General features: G+C 63.1%; 1 protein-coding gene across 16 annotated transcripts in view; it reads right to left on the bottom strand.

Moving 5' to 3' along the window:
• The window catches only part of ELN (elastin), a 24490-nt gene extending 4166 nt beyond the window's left edge, over positions 1-20324 (bottom strand). For 2 of the 16 annotated variants that reach the window (XM_030027350.1, XM_030027354.2), the window contains exons 1-22: positions 20034-20324; positions 13096-13149; positions 12604-12630; positions 12385-12417; positions 11104-11148; positions 10390-10482; positions 9707-9772; positions 9574-9621; positions 8326-8397; positions 8065-8091; positions 7785-7856; positions 4683-4724; positions 4122-4190; positions 3781-3825; positions 3559-3642; positions 3410-3469; positions 2375-2479; positions 2232-2282; positions 667-789; positions 526-585; positions 245-370; positions 74-133 (exon numbers count right to left, since the gene is read on the bottom strand). In XM_030027350.1, the coding sequence (XP_029883210.1) occupies positions 74-133; positions 245-370; positions 526-585; positions 667-789; positions 2232-2282; positions 2375-2479; positions 3410-3469; positions 3559-3642; positions 3781-3825; positions 4122-4190; positions 4683-4724; positions 7785-7856; positions 8065-8091; positions 8326-8397; positions 9574-9621; positions 9707-9772; positions 10390-10482; positions 11104-11148; positions 12385-12417; positions 12604-12630; positions 13096-13149; positions 20034-20112 (1441 nt within the window). In that variant the 5' untranslated portion in view covers positions 20113-20324. The remainder of the gene's footprint in view (positions 1-73; positions 134-244; positions 371-525; positions 586-666; positions 790-2231; positions 2283-2374; positions 2480-3409; positions 3470-3558; positions 3643-3780; positions 3826-4121; positions 4191-4682; positions 4725-7784; positions 7857-8064; positions 8092-8325; positions 8398-9573; positions 9622-9706; positions 9773-10389; positions 10483-11103; positions 11149-12384; positions 12418-12603; positions 12631-13095; positions 13150-20033) is intronic. The other 14 variants (XM_030027348.1, XM_030027349.1, XM_030027355.2 and 11 more) reach the window with 14 other exon arrangements.

Below are 20324 nucleotides of genomic sequence, written 5' to 3'. Positions count from 1 at the left end.
GGGGAGCAGCATGGGGTGGGGAGGTGGCAGGAGACAGGACATGTGGGATAACACCAGAGAGATCCCGGCTTACCGTACTTTGCTGCTTTGGCGGCTGCTTTGGCAGCAGCGGCAGCTGCTGGACCTCCAACTCCTGGGGGGGAAGGGGAGCATGAGGGGCAGTGATGGGCCATGGTGGCCATGCCGGCATCCCTCAGCTGGCAGTGCTGGGGACATGCCAAGCATCCCTTAGACACCACCTCACCTGGTATGCCTCCGACCCCACCGGGCACCAGACCGGGCACTCCGACACCAGGCACACCAACTCCAGGCACACCAACTCCAGGCACACCCACGCCGGGCACGCCGACACCGGGCACACGCCCTGCTCCTGCAGAGAGGTTCAGGGATGTGGCTGAGCAGGCAGGGTCCGTAGGCAGGGGTCGCGCTGATGGCCCCACCATCCACAGTGCCAGGGGTACGCCCCACCCTGCCCATTTGCAAGCATCCCTCCTCCCTCCCTGGGAAAGGATGACGGTGACTCACCATACGCTGCGGCTTTCGCTGCAGCCTTTGCCGCGGCTGCCGCGGCTTCTGGGCCACCCACTGTGGGGACCGAAGGAAGAGAGTCAGGGGACCAGCATGGCCAGCACCACCCCATTGTCTCGTGCCAGCCCATACACTCACCTCCAACACCGGGCACCACGCCAGGAACTCCAGCCACACCAGGCACACCGGGGACACCGGGGACACCAGGGACACCGGGGACACCGGGGACACCACCAATGCCAGGAACGCCGATGCCAGCTCCTGCAGGCAACAAGAGTGCAGAAGTTAGATCTTGTTGCAGCAATAGTTGAAAGGTGGGACCTTGTCAAAGGTCTGCTCTTGTCATCATGCTGTGATGATGAGAGCACCCCACTGCCTCGTTCCGGGAGAGATGCACAGCGGTACAAGGGAGGGACTGGTTCCATGTCTCCCAAGAGGCCCCAGCGAGATGGTAAATCTGCTGTTGTAAAAGAAAGGCTGGGAAGTCACCAGCACAGGGGAGCATGATGATCCTCATCATCACAGGGGGCTCCAGCTGGTCCTCATCATGGGGACATCAAGACTTGCAGCCAAACAGGCCATGGAGGAGAAGTGGCTGGCGGTCCTCAGTAGCTGTCTGGAAGGGCTGGGTGCCCTGGGCACTGGCCAGACTGGGAAGCTGCCCAGGGCAGTGACAGCCTTGACCCGCTAGCACTCATTAGTGCCACAGGGACAAGCATCATGTTACTTCTGGAAGGGCTGAGTGCCAGAGGGGTTGTCCTCATAGTCCCCTGCTCGGCAGGTGCCTGGCACCCCAGCTCAGAGCACACACCCCTTAACTTGTCACTGCCAAGTTTCTCCCTAAATCCCATCCTTCCCCAGGCATGTGGTGGGATTTTTTCATACATGATGCAGAAGAGGAATGTAAGAATTGGCCAGCAACGGTTTAGCCCTCAAAGGAAAGCTGCCATCGAGCATGGCTGCTCCGAGGGGACTCCCAGGGCCCTGCAGTGATGATGCAGAAGGTCCTGGGACCTGGCTGGCCATGTAACCTCTGGCACTGCCTTTTGGAGCAGCACATGGATCCCCCAGCCCTGTGCAGAGCCTTGGGGCCACTTCTGCCTCCTCTCTCTGCACCTGGGCTCCCAGCTTCCCTGCTGCTCGGTCATGTCCCTTGTCCCCTCTGGGCTCCTCCTTGCTGGAGCTCCCTTGGGGGGTGGTTGTGCCTGCTGAGCACCTGGGTCTTGCTAGATCAAGTTGGATGCACTTGCTGGATCCCACCAGGTTTTTTGAAGGCAGTGACCCTGGGCAGGGGTCCCACTGCCAGGGATCTCTGCCCGCCTGGACAGCGAGGCTGAGCCTGTGGGCACCAGACCCTGGGTCAGGTCTGCTGCTGGAAAAATGCATTTGGTACAAAACCCAAGAATTCAGAAAAGGTCTAAAGACATGAGTTCAGTCTCATCAGTTCACCTCCATGAAGCAGCCTGCAGAAACCCCAGAGAGGGAGAAGGTCCTGCCCTGGGGATGAAGCCAAGCTGGATGCAGCAGCTGGGAGCTGGACTGGGCACAACCTGTCCCTGGATGCTTCCCCATAATGTGCCATCAGGAGTGATCCCCAGGGGAGACGCGCCTGTCTGGGGGTACCCTGAGTGCCCTGGGTGGAGAGGGTCAGCAGGGGTACCCAGGGAGCTGCTGGGGAGCTCCTTGCACTGCGCGGCACGTACCGTACTTAGCTGCCTTTGCTGCTGCCGCTGCTGCTGCTGGTGTCGCAACTCCTGGAGATAAAGGAGAGAGGAACCCTCAGCCACCAGCCCCCATGCCCCCCGCAGAGCCAGGTGGTGGGGACGGGGCTCCTGGGAACAGCTACCTGCCACCCCGGGGACACCTCCAACACCAGGCACCAAGCCGGGGACAACACCAACGCCGGGCACGAGGCCTGGGACGCCGCCAACCCCGGGCACGAGGCCTGGACCTGGAGGGAAGCAGAGCAGTCAGACCCCCCCCAAAACACCCCGTGACACTGGTGGGGACACGGTCTCCCCTGGTGTCATGGGAGGCTCCGAGGCACCTGGCTTTGTGGTAGGCTCTCCACACCTCCCAAACCAGCTGCTCAGGCAACCTGGGATGTGCCCAGGATTGGGATTTCCAGCTCCCTACACCCAACCCAGGGGTCTGGAGCCCACCCAACCACCCAGGAGCCTGGGGACCCCCAAGGTTCCCCAAGGCTGTAGTTGTAAATCCCAGCTGCTCCTGAGGCTGTCGTGTTTCCTCTGGATGCTCTAATGAGCAGTTGTTCACTACTCGCTTTTCTCCCACAAAACAGCCAACGAGGGAAGCAGCGAACGTGAGATCTGTATCACGAAGCGCATCCCTCTGCTAATGAATGACAGCTCGTTACAGACACCATCTCCCCGGACACCTTGCCGGAGCCTGGCACAGCAAAACCACATCTCTTATGGAGAAACCATGCATGATGGGGACATACTGCCCCGTGTTGGGCTGCTGCATTGTGAGTTTGCCACTGTCGAAAAAGCTGCTTTTTGCAAACCAGGCTTTGCTACGCCAAAGCCCAGCTCTCCCAACAGGCTGCTGGAAGCTGCCCCCAAGGGGGTAAAGCCCCTCTGCAGCCCTGGGGAAGGTTTTGCACCTTGTTGCTTTCCACCCGCAAAAGCTGCTGGCTTAGCAGTGTGGCTTCACTTCGCCCCAAGCTCTGGCAAGCAGCTGCTGGAGCCGGGGCAGGGTTCTGGGGCTGGGAGAGCACCCCAGGAGATGGGGCAGGTGGTGGGGGGTCAGGCAGTGAAGTCACGCAGCCCTGCACCAATGCACAGCTCTTCCGTGACCGGAGGGTGAGCCCGACCCCGCAGGCAGCTGCTGGATCTGTCCGAGACAGCAGGCAACTCACCAAAAGCTCCTGCCTTCGCCGCTGCCTTTGCCGCTGCCGCCGCTGCTGCTGGCCCTCCAACTGCCGGGGTAGCGGGAGAGAGTCAGGGGTGTGGGATGGGGGGAGGCAACCCTCCCGAGCCCCAGGGCCGAGCCCTGCCATCGCCTCACCTCCGACTCCTGGGACAACGCCAACGCCAGGTACGACTCCGCCAACTCCCGGGATGACACCAGCCCCGGGCAGGACACCGGCTCCTGCCACAGAGGAGAAGGGGACCGTCAGCTCAGTGATGCAGGGACACAGCCAGCATCCCCCCCAGCCTGGGAGGGAGGGAGGCAGAGTTGCCCCGCTGGGGAGATGGCTGATGGATGTACCCACAGAGGGTGACTCACCATATTTTGCTGCTGCTTTCGCTGCTGCCGCCTGTGCTCCAACTCCTGGGGAAGGACATGGGGAGCCGCGGAGGTCCCAAGGCCATTCCCACCTCAGCTCCCCCATCCCACAATGACCCTGGGGACCGGCCCCTCCTGTCAGCATCCACCCCCCTCTCCTTTGGGAAATGATGCACCCCTCCAGGCTGTCCCTGGGGTGACACTGTCACCCTGGGGCCACCAGACAGCTGGGCAGTGCCCAACACCCCATCCAAGGACCGGCAAAGTGACCGGGGTGCCTGGTCCCCCCGCCATGCCTGTGCCAGTCCCCCACCCTGGGGCTGCCCAGGAAGGGAGCATACCTGTCCCAGTGGGGTACCCTGCCTTTCCTCCTGCCCCGATGCCGGCTCCTATCCCGCCGGGCCCGAAGCCTGCAATCACAAACAGAAAGGCAAAGCCAGGTCAGGCACTGGCCCTAGGAAGGGGGGCGAGGCAGATGCAGCAGCTCCTTCGGCCCAGAGGTTCTCCCCCCACCAGTGTTGAGGGATGTGGGAGGGATTCTGGAGCCAGCTTCCCCCGAGGTGAGATGCCAGTTCAAACATCCCTGCCTGGAGCTGGCCACGGCTCAGGACATGTCCTAGCAGAGAGCCAGACAGCCAGCCGACCGCTACTGGTGCCACAGCATGCCTGCAGATTAACGGCTCCCGGCCCCATGGTGCGGGATACCAGGAGAGCTGGCTTGCTCCCAGCTGGGTCCAGAGGCATCACGGCAGGAAAAGGCATGGGTCCCCCGAGGGACCACCTCGCCCTGGGAGTGGGATGCCCCTCACACCGCCCTGAGGGTCAGTGGCCACAAGGCCACAGCCGCAGCCGGCGGAGCCGTGAGGAGCTACGACCGCGGAGCGAGGGCTACGAGCACTCACCGTAGGGCAGCTTACCAGTGCTGTAGGGCAATCCATAGCCACCTGGAGAGGAGAGAAGGTGGCGGGTTAGCACCTGGCTGCCGGTGGCCGTGCCCCCTCTGCCCCGCGGTGTAGCCCCTCTCTGCCAGCCGGCTGTGCGGCACCAGCCCTCGGGGCTCCTTCCATCGGGATAGTAAATCCTCTGGGATACAACCACCTGTGATGGAGCTGGGCCAGGAGATACTCTTCTCCATCACCTTGGAAGTCACGGCTCCAGAAAGAGCCACCCACTCTCAGCCCTGCACTGAGGGCTGTGGTGCCCAAAGCTGGTTTTGCAGGAGCCTCCCATCACCCCACTACAGCGGGGGGTCCCCTGGGAGCCCCACGGCAAGAGCTGTACCCAGCTGGCCATGCCACGGCCAGCTCCAAATGAAAGGTTTTAATTGGAATCAGGGCTTGGGAGCCTCTGCTGAAATGTGACCTCGTTAGGAGGTTGGCGCAAAGGGATGGGGAGGGATTACAAGCAGGAACATCACAGCCAGGGAAATGTCTCCTTGCGAAAGAGCAGGATCCCACCACTCAGGATGGAGCAGGGATGCCTGTGACTCGGCAGGAACCACGTGCTCGGGAGCCAGCAGCACTGAGCTCCCATCACTGCTGGCAGTGGCCTGAGGAGGGGTGATGGGCTGCCACATCCCTGATGGGGACACTTCGAGTGGTGCATAGGGTGGAGGGTGTCTCACACAACAAGCCTTCCTGCCAGAGGGGGTTGCGGGCAGGGTGGGGATGAGGCTGCCTGCAGCCAGGACGGGATTGCTCATGGCAAAGCATCTCCTTGAGCGCAGTACACCGTCCCCTCCCACCAGCCAGCATGTGGGGACCAGATTTGTCTCCACCCTGCCAGGCTGTCCCATTGTGTCCCACGCCAGCACAGCGTTGCTGGAAGGCTGAGGCTTTCCAGGCTGCGGTGGCCATGAGCCGTGCTGGGTGTCCTCCACCTTGGGGACCCCCCTTGCCCAAGCCGTGGCACCTCATCAGCACCTCACTCAGCCCAAAGCTGCGGAAGGGTCTGGCACTGGGTGACACACATGGAGGTGACACCAAGGGTCAAGATTCCAAGCCCTTGGGTCTCCAAGGGTTTTGCTGGCTCCAAGCCCAGCTCCCCACCACCCCGAGTTGGATGCGAGAGCAGCCCCTGCCCTGGGGCTGTGCGCATCCATCCTGCACCAGCGTGGTGGAGGACACCAGCACTGCTGGGGGGCTCAGAGCCAATGGGGACACTGGTTGGCATGGAAAGGGCTTCACACAGACCGATGCCACCCTGGTGCAGCTGGGCATTGGGGAGCAGTCCCCATCTCTACAGCATCGGGTGGGACCCTGATTTCAGGCACAGCTTCAGGCTGAGCCCCCAGTGAGCGGGGTGGCCCCAGGGCCACCTCCTGAGCAGGGACAGTACAGAGCAGGAGCTGGCTAGGGCATTTGGAGCAAATAATCCAAAAAGGAGACTTTCCACTGAAAATGTTACTTTCCCTGCTGTTCCCTGCTGTTCCCTTGTCCCCTCTCGACCTGGACCTACTGCAGCTGGCACACAGTACAAGGGATGCAGGGATGTGTGGCAGCCCCCGGGCCCATCCACAGCATCAAAGTGAGAGCCTTGACAGCCAGCCCGGTGTGTCCCCATGCTGCCAGCCCAAAGCCCTCAGAAGTGACAAACTGGCATCCCCCAGCGCTCCGGAAAGGATCGGGGTGCCAGGCAACACCCAGCAGCTGAAACCACAGCTGGGAACACCACCACTGTCCCGCTGGTCCCTGAGAGAGGCTTGATGCACTGATGGGGCTCCCTGGCCAAGGGGATGGGTGTCCTCCCATGATTTATTTAACAAAGTCTCCCCTTAAAGTGGGTCAGCCGGCAGCGGCGTCCCGTCTGGGCTGCGGGCCACTGGTGGGGCCGCCGTGGGATGGAGCCAGGCACGGCCGCGCCATGTGCCGGTGGTTTGCTCTCTGCACCGGGCACCCCATGAAAGGCGGTCTGGGGCCGGGCTGCAGCCAGGAGGCCAGACGGTATCCGATGGCGGCGGGGCCATCACCCTAACGAGTGTAACTCTGCCTCCGCGGGAGGAAGCCAGAGCAGGCCAAGTATTTCTGCCGCTGTTTGCGGCGACGGGCCCCAGTGGGGGGAAGCTGGCAGAGTTGCTGGGGCTGGCGCCTGTGCCGGGGTGGGACCTGCTCCCCGGGGTGGGCTCCCCCGCCAAGGCTTTCCTGCCTGCAGCAACTTGTTTCGGAGAGTGGGAAAATGCCCATGGATCTACTCACTCCCCAGCATTCCAGGGGTGCAAGTCCCTGCCCAGATCCGGCCGCCCTCCTCCTCAGGGATGCTCCTGGGACCAGTAAGCTGGCAGCATGGCCCTCGGAGGGCACAGAACCTGGTACTGGCTGCCTGGCACTGCCTGTCCTGCCACTGTCCCTGCATGGGCATGGCTGGCTGGGAACAGGGCAGAGCTGGCACCCGGCACAGGACTGGGAGATGGAGGTCCCCAGAGCAGCCCATCCTGGGAAAGGAGTGTTGAGCACCCCCAGGCTTCCCTGGGCTGGGTCTGAGCCTCATTTGGGTGGGCAGTGGAGAGGGAGACCTGCTTGGAGCTTCATTCCTACCACCTGCCTGCTGTTGGGGGCCTTGGCTAGAGCTCCTTGAGCCCAGGCGAATGCCCAGCGATGCCCAGGAGAACCCCAGGAGCCAGCAGACAGTCCCTGCAAGGGCTATGCCTTGTGCCAGGAGGAGCTGGAAGGGATAGCCTGGGGTGGCCTGGCCCAAAGCATGTCCCCAGAACATGCTCTTTCCTACCTTACAACAGCCGAAGAGGCACAGCATCATCCTCATGGGCTGGGGGCAAGACCAGCAGCAGCATCCAGGCAGCTGCCCACGAGGCTGTGATAGGCAGGCCTGCTGCTGGACTCACCTGCCCTGTCCCCCTTACTTTGTCCTGCTGTCTCAGGGCCAGCACTGGCACTGCCAGGTCCAGGGGACCCGGGGGCACCACAGTTCAGCCCTGGGGAACGGCGGGTCCTTCTCCTGGCAGCGCTGGGGGTCCTTCACCCCTAGCCCCGTTGGCTGTGACAGCTTACCTGGGAGCTTAGGAGCTTTGATGGGATACCCCAGAGGGACACCGGGCTGCTGACCTCCAAAACCTCCCAGTCCTGCAAAGCCAACAGCAGACTCTCACCTGGAGCCCGCACCCAGGCTGCCACCAGTCCTTGCGAGAGGGGAGTGCCGCGGGGCACCCCGAGAGAGGAGAGCAGGTGGCTTGGGGAGCCCTGAGGCATCTTCTGGCATGGGGAGGCCATAGCTGTGATGAACAGGCTTGGGAAGGAAGAGAAGGACGGGCGAGAGAGACGGGACACTCACCAGGGATTCCTGCGAAGGCTCCTGCTCCTAGGCAGAAACACAAAGGCACCCGCGTGAGCCTTGGGGCTGGTCCTTGGGGTCCAAACTAGTCTGTGTGGGCTCAGCCAGAGGTTGGCTTTTCTCACCCACGTGCCCTGTGGGGCTGTGACCCCAAAGGATGGGCTGGAGCCAGCCCCATCAAGATGGAGATGAGGGCAGAGCTGGAGCCAGCCCAGGACCCGCCCTCCACCCCAGTGTCCCCAGGTGATTGAAGGGACCTACCTGGACCTTTCGGCTTGACTCCAGCACCAGTGGGTACTCCGGGTAGCACCCCTACGCCAGGGAAGCGGACACCTGCAGCAGAGACCAGAGGGGCCAGGTGACCACAGTGGGGCATCGTGGTGTTGCTGGTACCCGAGACCCCTGCACCCAGCTCCCAAATCCTTGTCACCCATCTCTGGCTCAGCACTAACCCTTGTACCCTGGGACAGGGTACCTTCATCCCCCGGGGACTTGCTGGGCCCCCCCTGTGCCAGCCACACCGCACCCCCTGGGCAGAGCTGTCAGTGAAGGGTTTGCTCCAGCCCTGGGGCTGCCTGTGGTTTGGGGAGGGGCAGGCTGCCCACAGAGGAACTAGGGGTGCCTGCGGGGTGCATGACACCCACGAGTGGGTCCCACAGGTAACAGAAAAGCACCAGCCCACATCATGGTATAGCCAAGCCCGGGCATTGCTCTCTGCCCTGGTGATGTGCAGTGGCTTCATGCAAGCTGGGGGTCTTTAGGGAGCAGGAGCAGGGGTCCTGCCCATTAAGCCCCGACCCTCCAGGGCCAACAGGCAGTGCTTTGGCCTTGCAGTCATTTGGGTTGGGTTTTTGGTTTCGGGGGGTTTTTTTGGCTTGTTTTTTTTCCCTTTTACAAATGTCTTTCATTATAACTCACGTGTTTTCAGACATGGAAAAGACATTCCTGACCAGCAACACACTTCTCCTTCTGACAATGTCGAAACATCTTGTTTTCACAAGTTTTCCTCCTCCAAATTACTTTGCAGTAAGGAATTCCTCTCCCCCCGCCACCTCCTCCCCCTCCTTCCCACGCCGCCTTTGGCTGGGCAAGCTGGCCCTGACATGGTCTGTGCCAGCTCCTCTCCTGGTGCTGATGCAGCCTGCTCCCGCAGAGCTTGGCATGAGACCCCTGGAGACGCCGAGTCCCCCCGCCTTTGGCATGGTGGAAATGTCACTATGGCCCCAGTGAAAGGGTTTGGAAACTGCAAGCAGCAGCGATGGGGCAGGCAGGGAGTTAGGCAGGCAAGCAGCATGGGGTTGCAGGCAGCCTTCTGCCAGGCAAAGGTGCTAAAATGCCCAGGGCCACAAGGCTATCGACTCAAACCGGGGTTCTGGGTGGGGAACCCCACAGAGGTCGGGGTGCTGCTGGTAGGGTGGGGAGCCCTTTGGAGGTTGGAGTGCAGCTGGCAGGGTGGGGACACCCTCAAGGGTCAGGGTGCTGCCGGTGGGGTGGACACCCCCAGCTCACCTGCGCCAGGAAGCACGCCACCCGGGAAAACTCCAGGAATCCCAGCGCCTGCCGGGCAAGAGAAAGGCAGGGATGAGCACCCAGCAGGAACCGTTCCCCGCCCCGGCCCCAAGCTTCGGGGCCGTGCACCTACCTGGTACTTTGGGGGGTTTCCCTGCCGCACCAACCCCGGGCTGCACCCCGCCCGGTACCACCGCACCTGCAGGCAGCAGAGACCCCCTGAGCCCTGGGCACCGGCTCCTGCCCACCCTGGCAGGCATGGGGACGGGTCTGCCCTGGGCTCGGCTATGCTGGGGACAAGGAGTATTTCCTACCTGCGGAGACCCCAAGCCCACCAGGACCACCAACTCCACCTGTGCCACCAATGCCAGTGCCTGGGGGCATTGGGAAGAGGAGTGTACCAGTGTGAGATGCCATCACTGGGCTATGGGTGGCTGGGGCGGTGCCGAAGGAAGGGACAAGCTCAGGATAGCTCTTGGGGGCCAAAGGGGACACCCTGAGGCAGTACCAGGGATGGGTCTCCCAGACCTGGGCACAGGGACCAGGCAGCTCAGTGGTCTCTGCTCCTGGGGGCTCAGGTTTGGCCAATGCCCCCTTCCCAGCACACCAAGATGTGCCAGGGTCCGTCTGAATTGGCAGGGATCCCTGCGAGAGCAGCACCTCCTGCTTGTAGCCCCCCAGCTCCATGGGGAAAGGTCTCCTAACCCAGACTCCCAGGGGACACCAGGAGTCCCTGGGGGCTGCCTGAGCCCCAGTGTTGCCTTGCCTGGCATCGTTGCCTGGCCCAGCATCGCATCGGACACCCCCAGCACTCACCAGCTTTTGCAGCAGCCTTGAGCGCAGCGGCAGAGGGAGCACCTGGGAAGACACCCCCGGGGTAGGCGCCTCCAGGGAAGAGACCTGCAGCACCTGCGGGGAGGAGAATAACCAGCGTGAACATCCCCAAAAAGTGGCCGGCAAGAAGGTGTCCTGCCCTCCACGCCGGCCACGGTGGGTGCAGGGGGGTGGTGAGCTGTGGGAGGCTGTGCAGTAGTGCCGGGGGCTGGCGTTAGGCTGGGCAAGGCGGTGGTTAGCAGGGACTGCCCTGTCCTGCACTGGCTTCTCCCTGCATCCCCCCAACTACCTGCTCCCATCCACATTCCGCCTGTCACCAGCTGTGTCACCACCGCCCGGGGCACCCTGCGGTGTCACCAGCTGCTGCACACGCCGGGGTTCCCTGTGGCCGCGGGCAGGCTGGCCAGCCATGTGCAGGCACTGTCCCTCTGCTGCAGACCCCGCAGGGACCCCAGGTCCCTCCTCGCCTATTACTGCTTGCGGTCACCCAGGCATGGTTGATGTCATGATGTTGGGGGACCACAGGGCTGCCTGTTGGTGGCTGCCAGTCCCTCGAGTCTGGGAAGGGTGCCTGGCCTGGATGGAACCGACCAGGCAGGCTACGGAGAGCACCCAATGGGGATGAGCCATGTGCTGTCCCCAAGGTGGGTCTCTGGGGTCAGTCCGGAGTGGGGGCAGCCGGTGGTCTGTGCTCACCTGGCTGCAGGCCAAGTGGGCCGAGTCCCCCGAGGCCTCCGACCCCTGGAAAGAGAAGTGGGGTGAGGTAGCGGGGGGACAGCCGGGGCTAGAGGAGCAAGAGCGTCCCACTTGCACCGTCCCCGTGGGACAGGAGCATGCCCCGGGGATGGGCACAGGGACGGGTGACAAATGTGCCCGCCAGCATCCAGGTTCCCCATCCTGTCCCTTTCTTCCTCACCCGCCCCCCACCCCACCAGGCCACGAGGGGACGGAGCCGAAATGTTTATGGCTGAGGAATGAATCCCTCCGGCTCTGGCCAGCACTGCCTTCCAACATCTGGGGCTAATCAGCCCTCGCTCCCTCCAGGCGCAAATTCCACTGCCTTTGGCTCAGGGCGCGGACACCACTCCGGCTGGGGCTTCGCGGCTGCACCGCGTTTGGTTTTAATTACGCAGAAATAAAGGGCCTTGTTTTTCTTTCCACGAGCTGAAATCTGAGTAAACGGAGGTTGCCGGCCCCCACCTCGGGCTGGCGCTCCCGCCTTGCAGACGGGCCGGCTTGGGGGGCCGGTGGAGTGCAGTGTGCCCCTGCTCTTGGGTGCAGTGGGTGCTCCTGGGGCGGGCAGGGAGGGGAGACCTGGGTCTCCGCCTAAAAGAGCAGCTCTCCCTGGGCCTCAACGGGCACCAGGCATCTCTGTTGGCAGCAGATTTGTCCCCTGCACATTCGGTCCCTGCTGCCCCGGCACCTCCCAGCCATGCCCCAGGCTCGGTGCCCTCGGGCTGTGCATCCTCCTGCCAGGATCTCATCTCTCTCCCAGTGAGCCCCCTCTTGCCCCATCATTTCTAGGCCAGACAAACCCCAGCACAGGCTGCAGGAGCCCCAGCAAAAGCTGCTTGGCCATGAATGCAAGCAGATGAAGGTGCTGCCAGCTTCCCGTGGCCACTGGCTCCCGGCAGGGCTGAGCGAGCTTTGCATCTTCCCGAGCAGCTCTGGCACAGGTTTGCAGGCAGCAAGCACCCCAAAAGGGTGGTCTGTGGGGGCTGGAGGGGAGATGGCAGTGTGCCGAAGCAGCGGATGAGGGAGGAATGCTCCCTTGCGGCTATGGGGTCTTGGCAGGGGTTAGTGTGGCAGGGCAGGGTGGAAAGTGCTGGCTGCTGCGTGCCTTGGCCATGGGGGACCCCAGGATGGGGGGGGTCCCCTTGGCCACGTGGGTGAAACATGAGGGCAACGGAGGTCAGGAAATATCCTGGCCACTGGCATGGCTGAAGATGGTGAGAGAGCCAAGGAAAGGCTTCTTACCTGGTTTGAGAGGTTTTGCTCCAGCCCCGAGTCCTAGGGGAGAGCGCGTGGAGAGGGGTGAGAGCCATCCTTCCTCTGAGCATCACCCGAGGCGGGGACACCATGGGGGACAGCCAGCCTCATGGCAGACCCCGTTGCCCGCCACAAGGCAGCTCTGCCTGGTGTGCTGCCCCCCTCCCTGTCCCTGCACACCCTGAGCAAAGGGATCCCAGCACTCACCTGCTCCCAAACCTCCAACCCCAGCACCTGCAACCAATGGCACACTCTTAGCACCCATCCCTGTGAGCACCCACCACCCACCCACCCATGCCAGGCTCTTGGGGGTCCATGGGGAGGCAGAGAGGGTGACAAGGGTGCAAGGGGATGGGGCACTCCCCTGAGATGTCCCCAAGCTTTTGGCTGAAACACTGGGGACAGGCTGTGAGCACCTCCCGTGGCCAGGGCTGGGTAGAGTGTAGGTGCCAGCCCCGGGCTAGTGACCCTCAGTGTAAGCCTGGCACTGCTACCCAGTCCTGTCCCCATGCTGTGGGGGTGGTTCTGGGGCACCCAGGGCTGAGCAGCCAGATAGGGTGTCCCCATGTCCCCTGATCCCAGCTGACAGGTCCCCAGCCCTCCATGCTGACTCAGAGGCAGCCGGGGACCCCCCAGGCACCTGCCCCTTCCCTGCAAGCAGGGTGATGCCCCCCCCCAACACTGCCTGGACCCCTTTACCTGGGAAAAAGCCTGCTCCTGGAACTCCCCCTCCTGGGATAGCACCAGGGACCCCTGCAAGAGAAGAGACCCTCATTAAAATGCCCACAGGGATCCAAGTGATCCCACCCTGGCAGATCAGGGTGGGGAGCACCTCCTGGGACATGGAGCTGCTCCCTGTGGAGGGGGTGGGATGCAGAGCCCTGGGGCAAGGGGTCAAGGGCATGTCCCTGACTTTCCTTGCACACCTCAGTTTCTCCAGTGTGACAGTGATGATGGAGGTGCCCCAGCCGGGAGCCAGGGAGGGTATCTTGGTGGAGATGTCAGCAGGACTTGGTCCTGCATGGGAGGGAGGGACACAGGGCTGGCACGGAGCAGGGCTGGCTCGTGTCCAGCTCTGCTTCCCAAAACCTGTCCCATACCACAGCCAGTGCCATCTCCATCACCACTAGCTTCACGTGGGTCTGGGGGGACAGGATCAGCCATGGTCATGCATGGAGGGGTGAAGCTGTCCCAGTTCATCCCCACAGCCCACGCCGGTCCCAGCCAAGCCTAAGCATGATTGGCTGTGGCTGCCCCATGCCCATGCTGCCTGCCCTGCTTTGCCCTGCCTGCTGAGCTGCCAGCAGGAAGAGCCAGCTCAGGCCAGCAGGACTGGGATGTTGGACTGGGGGGACAGTGCTGAGACCCAGCAAAACCACCTGTGTCCTTCTGCCCATCTCTGCGAAGCTGAGATAAGCACCCAGGTCCCACCGCTTTCCAGGGCGTCTGGAACTCATGCTCAGAGGTTGCGCTCAGACACCACAGAAATGTTTTTTGGCTGGTTTGGACACTGGCAAAGGTCTGTCTCCTGCAGACACCCAGGCAGCCATCCCCTGGGTGGTCCGCCATGCTCCATCAGGGCCATGGATGGGGTGGAGGCTTGCAGGTGGCTTGGCGGCACAAGGAGGTTGCAATGCAGAGGCATGCTCCGCTTTTGGCTGGAGCATGTTTTTGGCACTGGGGGTGTTGCCACAGGGTTTGCAGTGAGATTTGCAGGATGGCTGGCAGGGCTTGCAGGGAGGCTGGCAGTAGGATTTGGGGGTTGCCTGGCCAGCACCCCTGTGGGAAGCTGCACCCAGGTCTCCTACCTGCTCTGGGCAGAGGGGCTGGAGTTCAGGGTGGACGGGCACTGGGGACCCTGCGGTGGCATGGCTGGGACCTGAGGACCTGCTGTCCTACTCCGAGGCTGCAGTGGCCTCTCCAGCACCCCGGCCAGGGTGGAGGGGACCCGGCATCCCCAGGAGCTGGGTGCATGCAGTGGCACAGCCCTGGCAACACCATCGCAGGCTGCATGGTGCCCATGGGCTGGGGAGGGTAGCCAGCGCAGGCAGGTGCCAGGCAGGTGGCAGAGCTGGCACGCCATGGTGGGGGGCACATTGTGCTGCACATCTCCATTTCAGATGTGATGCAAACTCTGGGGGTCCCCCCTCGCTGTGCCCCTTAGCCCCCCACTTCACCCTAACAGCTGCCCGCTGCAACATGGCAGGGATGAGGGTGTCCCCTGGGCCCTGCTCACGTGTGTCCCCCACCACAGAGAGCAGCTGGGATGGACCTCCAGCCCAGCCACACAGAGAGACTGGGCAACAAGATAGAGCCCCACGTGTCAGGACACACACACGCGTGCAAGAGGGGTGTCAGGCTGTACGTGCACAGGAGGTGTCAGGACACATGCACCAGCAGGACACACACCCACAAACCCATCGGGATGCACACGCAGGCGGAGAACCCATGCCAGGACCCATCACACAGCCCCCACGTGCCCCAGCGATGCCAAAGAGCCGGGCTCAGCCCTGTGCCCTCCCAAAACCACCTCCCAGGGCCTTGCGGGGACTGGGGGCCAAAGCTGGCCCTGGAGCAGCTGATGTCCCTTGGAGTGGAGGGGACAAGTGCTCAGTCATCGCTCAAGCCGGCCGGCTCACCCCTCTAGCACAGCACAGCCTGGTCCGGCTGCCGTCCAGGGGTTTACGAAGTGGCTCCTTTTCCCAGCACATTCCCCCGCCCACCCCCCCACCTACCCCCCACCCTCCCACCCCCCCCTCCAGCTTGGAAAAACAAATCCCAACCTCTTGCCTGTTTCCAAACAAACTCCAAGTGTCTGCACATTGCCTGTCCTCCCCCACCCGCCCTGCTAGGAGGGGACGCCCCACCACTGCTAGGAATGAGAGGCGGCAGGACAGCCAGGATCTGGCCGGGGACCTCCATGCCTGGGGCCAGTGACAGTCCCCCACAAAGCAGGAGGGCCCTGTGGTGCCCCACAGCCTTAGCCCCTCGTGGCTAGGCAAGGTCCCTGGTGCTGGGTAATGCTGGGCACCCCAGGGACCCAGGCTGAGCTCCCCTACCCATCTATCCCCCTGTGCCAGCGCTGCCTGACAGAGACCCCCAGGGAAGGTGGGACAAGGCAGGATGGCTTACAGCCTTCCTGGGGTGCGTGGGGACCCTAGAAAGGTCCAGGTGACACCTGCCCACAGTCACGGCTGCCATACTCAGCCCTTCATCATTGTCACTATCCTGGGCGCTGCAGACCCTGGCAGGGGGGCTCCCACTGTGGTGCCACTGTCGCTGCCCCCTCCCCAGGCATGCCCCAGAGACCCTCCCAGGGCCAAGGTGCTGTGCTCATCCCAGTGCCTTGTGGCAGGTCTGCACCTTTTGGAGGATTACAGGGGATGTGCCAGTTCATCAACCATCTCCATGCCCAGATCAGGAGGTGGAGGGGGTCAGCAAGTCCTGGCAGGAGCCTGGGTAGCCAGGGGGCAGCAGGATGGCCGGGGTAGAAAAGCCATGTGGCTTTGGGGAGCTGATGCTTTCGCTCAGGACCATTGCAGGAGGCTGCTCCCCCCTTGCTGCTCTCCCTGACCAGCTCTGCTGCCAAACATGGCCAGCTCTGCACTTCTCTTGAAGCTCTTCTACAAGCTGCCTTGGTGCTGGCAGAGCCGGGCTCGTCCTTGTGGGGAGGCAGTGCCCATAGCCCAGCTCAGGGTCTGCTCCCTGGTGTGGGCACTGCCAGGGGGCATGGGGGTCTCTGACCCACTTGGCTCTCTGGCTGAGGACCAGCCTCGAGCAGCCAAATTCACCCCAGCATCACCAGTCCCACCCATCGGCAACACCACCACGGCTCAGGAGTTGACAGCAGCCCACGCACTCAGCACCAGCTACACCGTGGCCTCCTCGAGGCTGCACAGGGCTACAGCAATTGCTCTCCAGACAGTCTCTGTCCTTCCCCAGCCCTGTTCTTCCCCAGCTGTGGAGGCAGGAGCCCACAGACCAGCTCAGGGTCTGCTCCCCAGTGCAGCGTGCCCTGCTTTGGCCTCTTCATCCACAGTCCCTTGGCACACTGGGGAAGGGGAAACTGAGTCACCAGCCTCCCAGCACTAACGGAGGTCTGTGCTGCCTCTGCCCCTGGTCCAAGCCTGCTGGGACTCCAGGAAGGGGGGTTTCTCCTATCTCCCAGCTTGTCTCCTGGGCTGGGGCTGGCTGTAAGCCTGCAGAGCATGGGGCTGGCCCCCAGCACCCACCCCGGGGATGTCTTCTCAAGCCAGGGGCAGGAGAATTTGCACCCCCATGTGCAGCCGCAGCTCTGGTAGGGTTTGACGCCTGGAGGTGCTCAGGATCTGGTGTGGAGCCTTGTGGATAGAAACTGGACTTTTTCTTCCATAGCTCTGTACCACAGGTCACTATTTGCAATATCCGCACTATTCCATTACCTGTGCTATTTCAGATTGACGACTATATCATCTGCACCATTTCTACCTGCACCACTTCTTGCAGCTTTCTTTACAAGCCAGAAACACAGATGTTTTCTCTATTCAACAGCTTTCAAGACCGAGACACAAGCTCACACCCTCACCAGGCGGGCAAACCTCGTAACTCGACACCCTCCCAGCACCCATGGGTGACCGCTCCTGGAGAAGGCTCAGCATGTAACCACCACAGATATTTCCCCTCTTCCCTCACACCGCTGTTTTCTTTTTCTTGGGAGAATCAGTTTTGGAAACACGCAGTCTCCAAGCAACTTTGAAGCTGCATTGCATCCCGGCTCGAGCTCGCTGGTAGCAGCTTGGAGGCGGGGAGCAGAGGGGGCTGCTGTCGAGAGCGTGGCTCCTCTCCAGCCCCCCCCCCCCCCCCCACCACCCGAGGCTTCAGCTTTCATTTCGGAGCGCTGGCAGACAAGCTGCACCCTGCGAGTTGTTTGCAGAGGGAGCAGTCCCAGCAGGCTGGTGCCTCAGGGAGGTACCCAGCTGGGAAGGGGAGATGCCATCCCAGCCCCACAACTGGCACTGCTGGCCCTGGGCCATCCTGGGGACTCTGGATGTCCTCGGAGGGTCTCCACGGTACCCAGGGTGGGATGCCAGCACACCCAGTGCCAGCCTCTCTGCACCCACCCGAGCTGCCCCCTGTGGTCCCAGAGCCTGCAGGGCTGGGACCCCCCAGGGTCACTCCGGGGGGGATCCCCTGTGCTCTGGCATGGGAAGCACCGAGGGATGGATGGAGGCACTGAGGGACAGATGCCCCGCTCCAAACGCTGGGACACGCTGCACTTGGCACCTTTTAGGGAACCATACAGCAGCTTCCCCATGCAGCAGCCTGGATCCGGCCGTGCAGGTGCCCGGTACGACTCTGCTCCCCCAGGCTGATCCTGACCTGCTGCTGGGAGCTTCCCGAGTACCGCCAGCTGCTGCAAGCCCAGGGCTCAGCCCCTTGCCACTGCGCTGAGGGGGACAGTCTGTGTGTGCAGGGGGGCTCCCCCTTTTCCCCCCTTGACCCTGGGATCTCTCAAGGGTCCCTTTCCTGCCAGGCTGGTTTGGAGCTGCACTTGCAGTGGGTGCTGGAGGATGCTGCCCTGAGCCCTCTCCAGCTTGGGTGCAGCCCACAGCACCCTGGCACCCCCACACACACCGTGCCACTGGCTGTGCCTCTGTCCCAGCTCAGTCCCTGAGGGCTGGCAGGGCAAGGGAGCATGGCTGAGCCTGCCTGGTGCCACGCAGCACACCAGGCTGCAGAAACACTGGTCACTTCTCCACAGGGAAGCATTCTCCGGTGTCCCCATCAACACTGGGACCATCTCCAGGGCCAGGGCCACCTCTTCTGTGAGCTGCTTCCCAAACCAGCAAACACCCCTGGAGATCAAGCCAGGGACTGGAGCAGGGCCAACAGCCCCAAACTGCTCAGAAACTGCTGGAGGATCTCACCTGGGGGCCAAAGTCCTCCTGAGACTGTCCCAGCTGCCCACTGCTTGAGAGCTGGGGGGCAAAGCCACCATGGTTCAGCAAGCCAGCGCAGAGCATCACTGCTGGAGACCGAGAGTGCCCGGGACTGAGCTGCATCTCATCAGGCACCTTCACCCTGAGCTGTAGCTACCCAGGATCAGGCACTGACAATGGTGCGGCTTTACAGGCAGCTGCCTGGCTTGACACCACTTGGGGTCATGCTGCCTGCACAGCCAGGGCAGACCAGCCCATGGTCGGGGTCCCAGGAGCCCACTACACCGGGGCAGAGCAGGGAGCTGCAGGCCACTGGCAAATGGAGCTGCTGGCTGCAGAGCCCTGAGGGCTCTGCCCTGGGCGAGGGGTGCCCCAGCCTGCAGCTGCCTGGTGCCACACACAGCCCTGGCACTGCCCTTCCCTGCCTGTGGGATCCTGCCCTCTCCCCTCCTCTGATCCTTGGTCCTCTCTGGCCGAGAAGCCTCATGCAACGGCTCTGGCACTGACACCATCAGCTCTGGCACCAACCCCATCACTGATGGTGGCTCTGCCCATTGCACACTCTCCATGGCACCACACAGGGTGACCACCGCCTGGCTCTTCAGAGGTGGCTGTTCCATCCCTGACCATGCTGTCCCCACCTCGCAGACCTTTGCCCAGTTAAGCCATTGCAGCGGGCTATAAATCTGTGCTCAGAGCTGCTTTCCCCACCTCTGTGCACGCTCATGGCCTGACCATGAGACGCGAGCCAACCGGCGGGCAGGCACCTGCTGCTCTGGTGGCTCCGGCTTCGTCACGCGGCACTGTGGGACGCGCACCACTGTGCTGGCGTTCGCCTCCCCATCCCGGCAGCAGGTTTGCTGCACAGGTGTGTGCGTGTGCTGGGGTGTCACGCACCCCCTGCCGCTGCTCGGCCAGGGACCAGCCAGCAAGCCGTGACCCATGCCATGCAGTGGTGGACGGACCTGACACTGGTGAGATGAGTGCAAGGAAGATGGTGCGGGGGCCACCCCAGGCACCCAGAGCCTGCGATTCGGGCGGGTCGAGCTGCTCTGCAGCTGCACCAGCCCCGCAGGCTGGGTCGCGGCCACACACTGCGCAGCAGCTTGCACACATGGAATGCGGGATGCACACACGCACGCCCCCCGCCCCCACTGCCCCTCCAGCTCACACCGCCATGGCACCGGGGGAGGGTGACAGGTGCCAGCTCCCCCGGCCCCTTGCACTTATAAGTCCCATGGGAGCTGGGCGGCCACCCTTGGCTGCCCTGCCCTGTGACCTGCCTGCGTGTCCCCGAGCCTCTCGTGACCCGAGCCTCTCGTGTGCCCCAGCCCCTCGCCAGGATGCAGCACCTCGCAGCGCCCCCCCCACCCCGACCCGGACAAGTGCTTGGCGCAGCGGGTGTGTCACTGCCCTCGGTGACATCCCGCCCGACCCGGGCACGGCACACGCCGCCCATCGGGTTGGGGGGCAAAGAGCCCTCCGGGGAGGTAGCACCCAGGGGGGCTGCCCTCCCACCCTCGGGGATGTCCCCAAGGCAGGGCAGGGAGGGCTGCCTGTCCCTGCTCGGGGACACGCAGCCGGGACAGGCGGGGGGCTGCCCGGGGGGCCGGGGGAGGAGGGGGCAGCAGCCGAGCCCCTGTGCCCGTGGAGGGTCCCTGCAGAGCCGGGGAAAAGCGCTGGCCGGGGCTAAGGGGAAAGAGCCTTTTCTTTCCTTACCTCCTTGCTGAGAAGCCGGGAGGATGGAGAAGAGGAGGAGGACTCCGGGAAGGAGGGGTGCAGCTGCCCGCCTTGCCATCTCTTGAAGCAATGCCCCCGTGCTCCCGCAGGCAGTGTGTTTTATCCCAGAGCTGCTTAATTGTTGCTTCCAAGGATGCGAGGGGAAGGGGAGGGGGAGTTGGAAGGAGGGAGGGGAAAAGGAGAGGGAGAAGGGGGGAGAGAGGCACAGGACACTACGTCATGAGGAAAGGGCAAACACACACAAGACTCTCCAGCCGATTGGGCTGGCTG

The sequence above is a fragment of the Aquila chrysaetos genome, chromosome 10 (genome assembly GCF_900496995.4).
Source record: "Aquila chrysaetos chrysaetos chromosome 10, bAquChr1.4, whole genome shotgun sequence".
In the NCBI taxonomy this organism is placed as follows: domain Eukaryota; kingdom Metazoa; phylum Chordata; class Aves; order Accipitriformes; family Accipitridae; genus Aquila; species Aquila chrysaetos.
The sequence above is the reverse complement of the archived record's forward strand: the minus strand, read 5'-3'. Positions and strand labels throughout refer to the sequence as shown.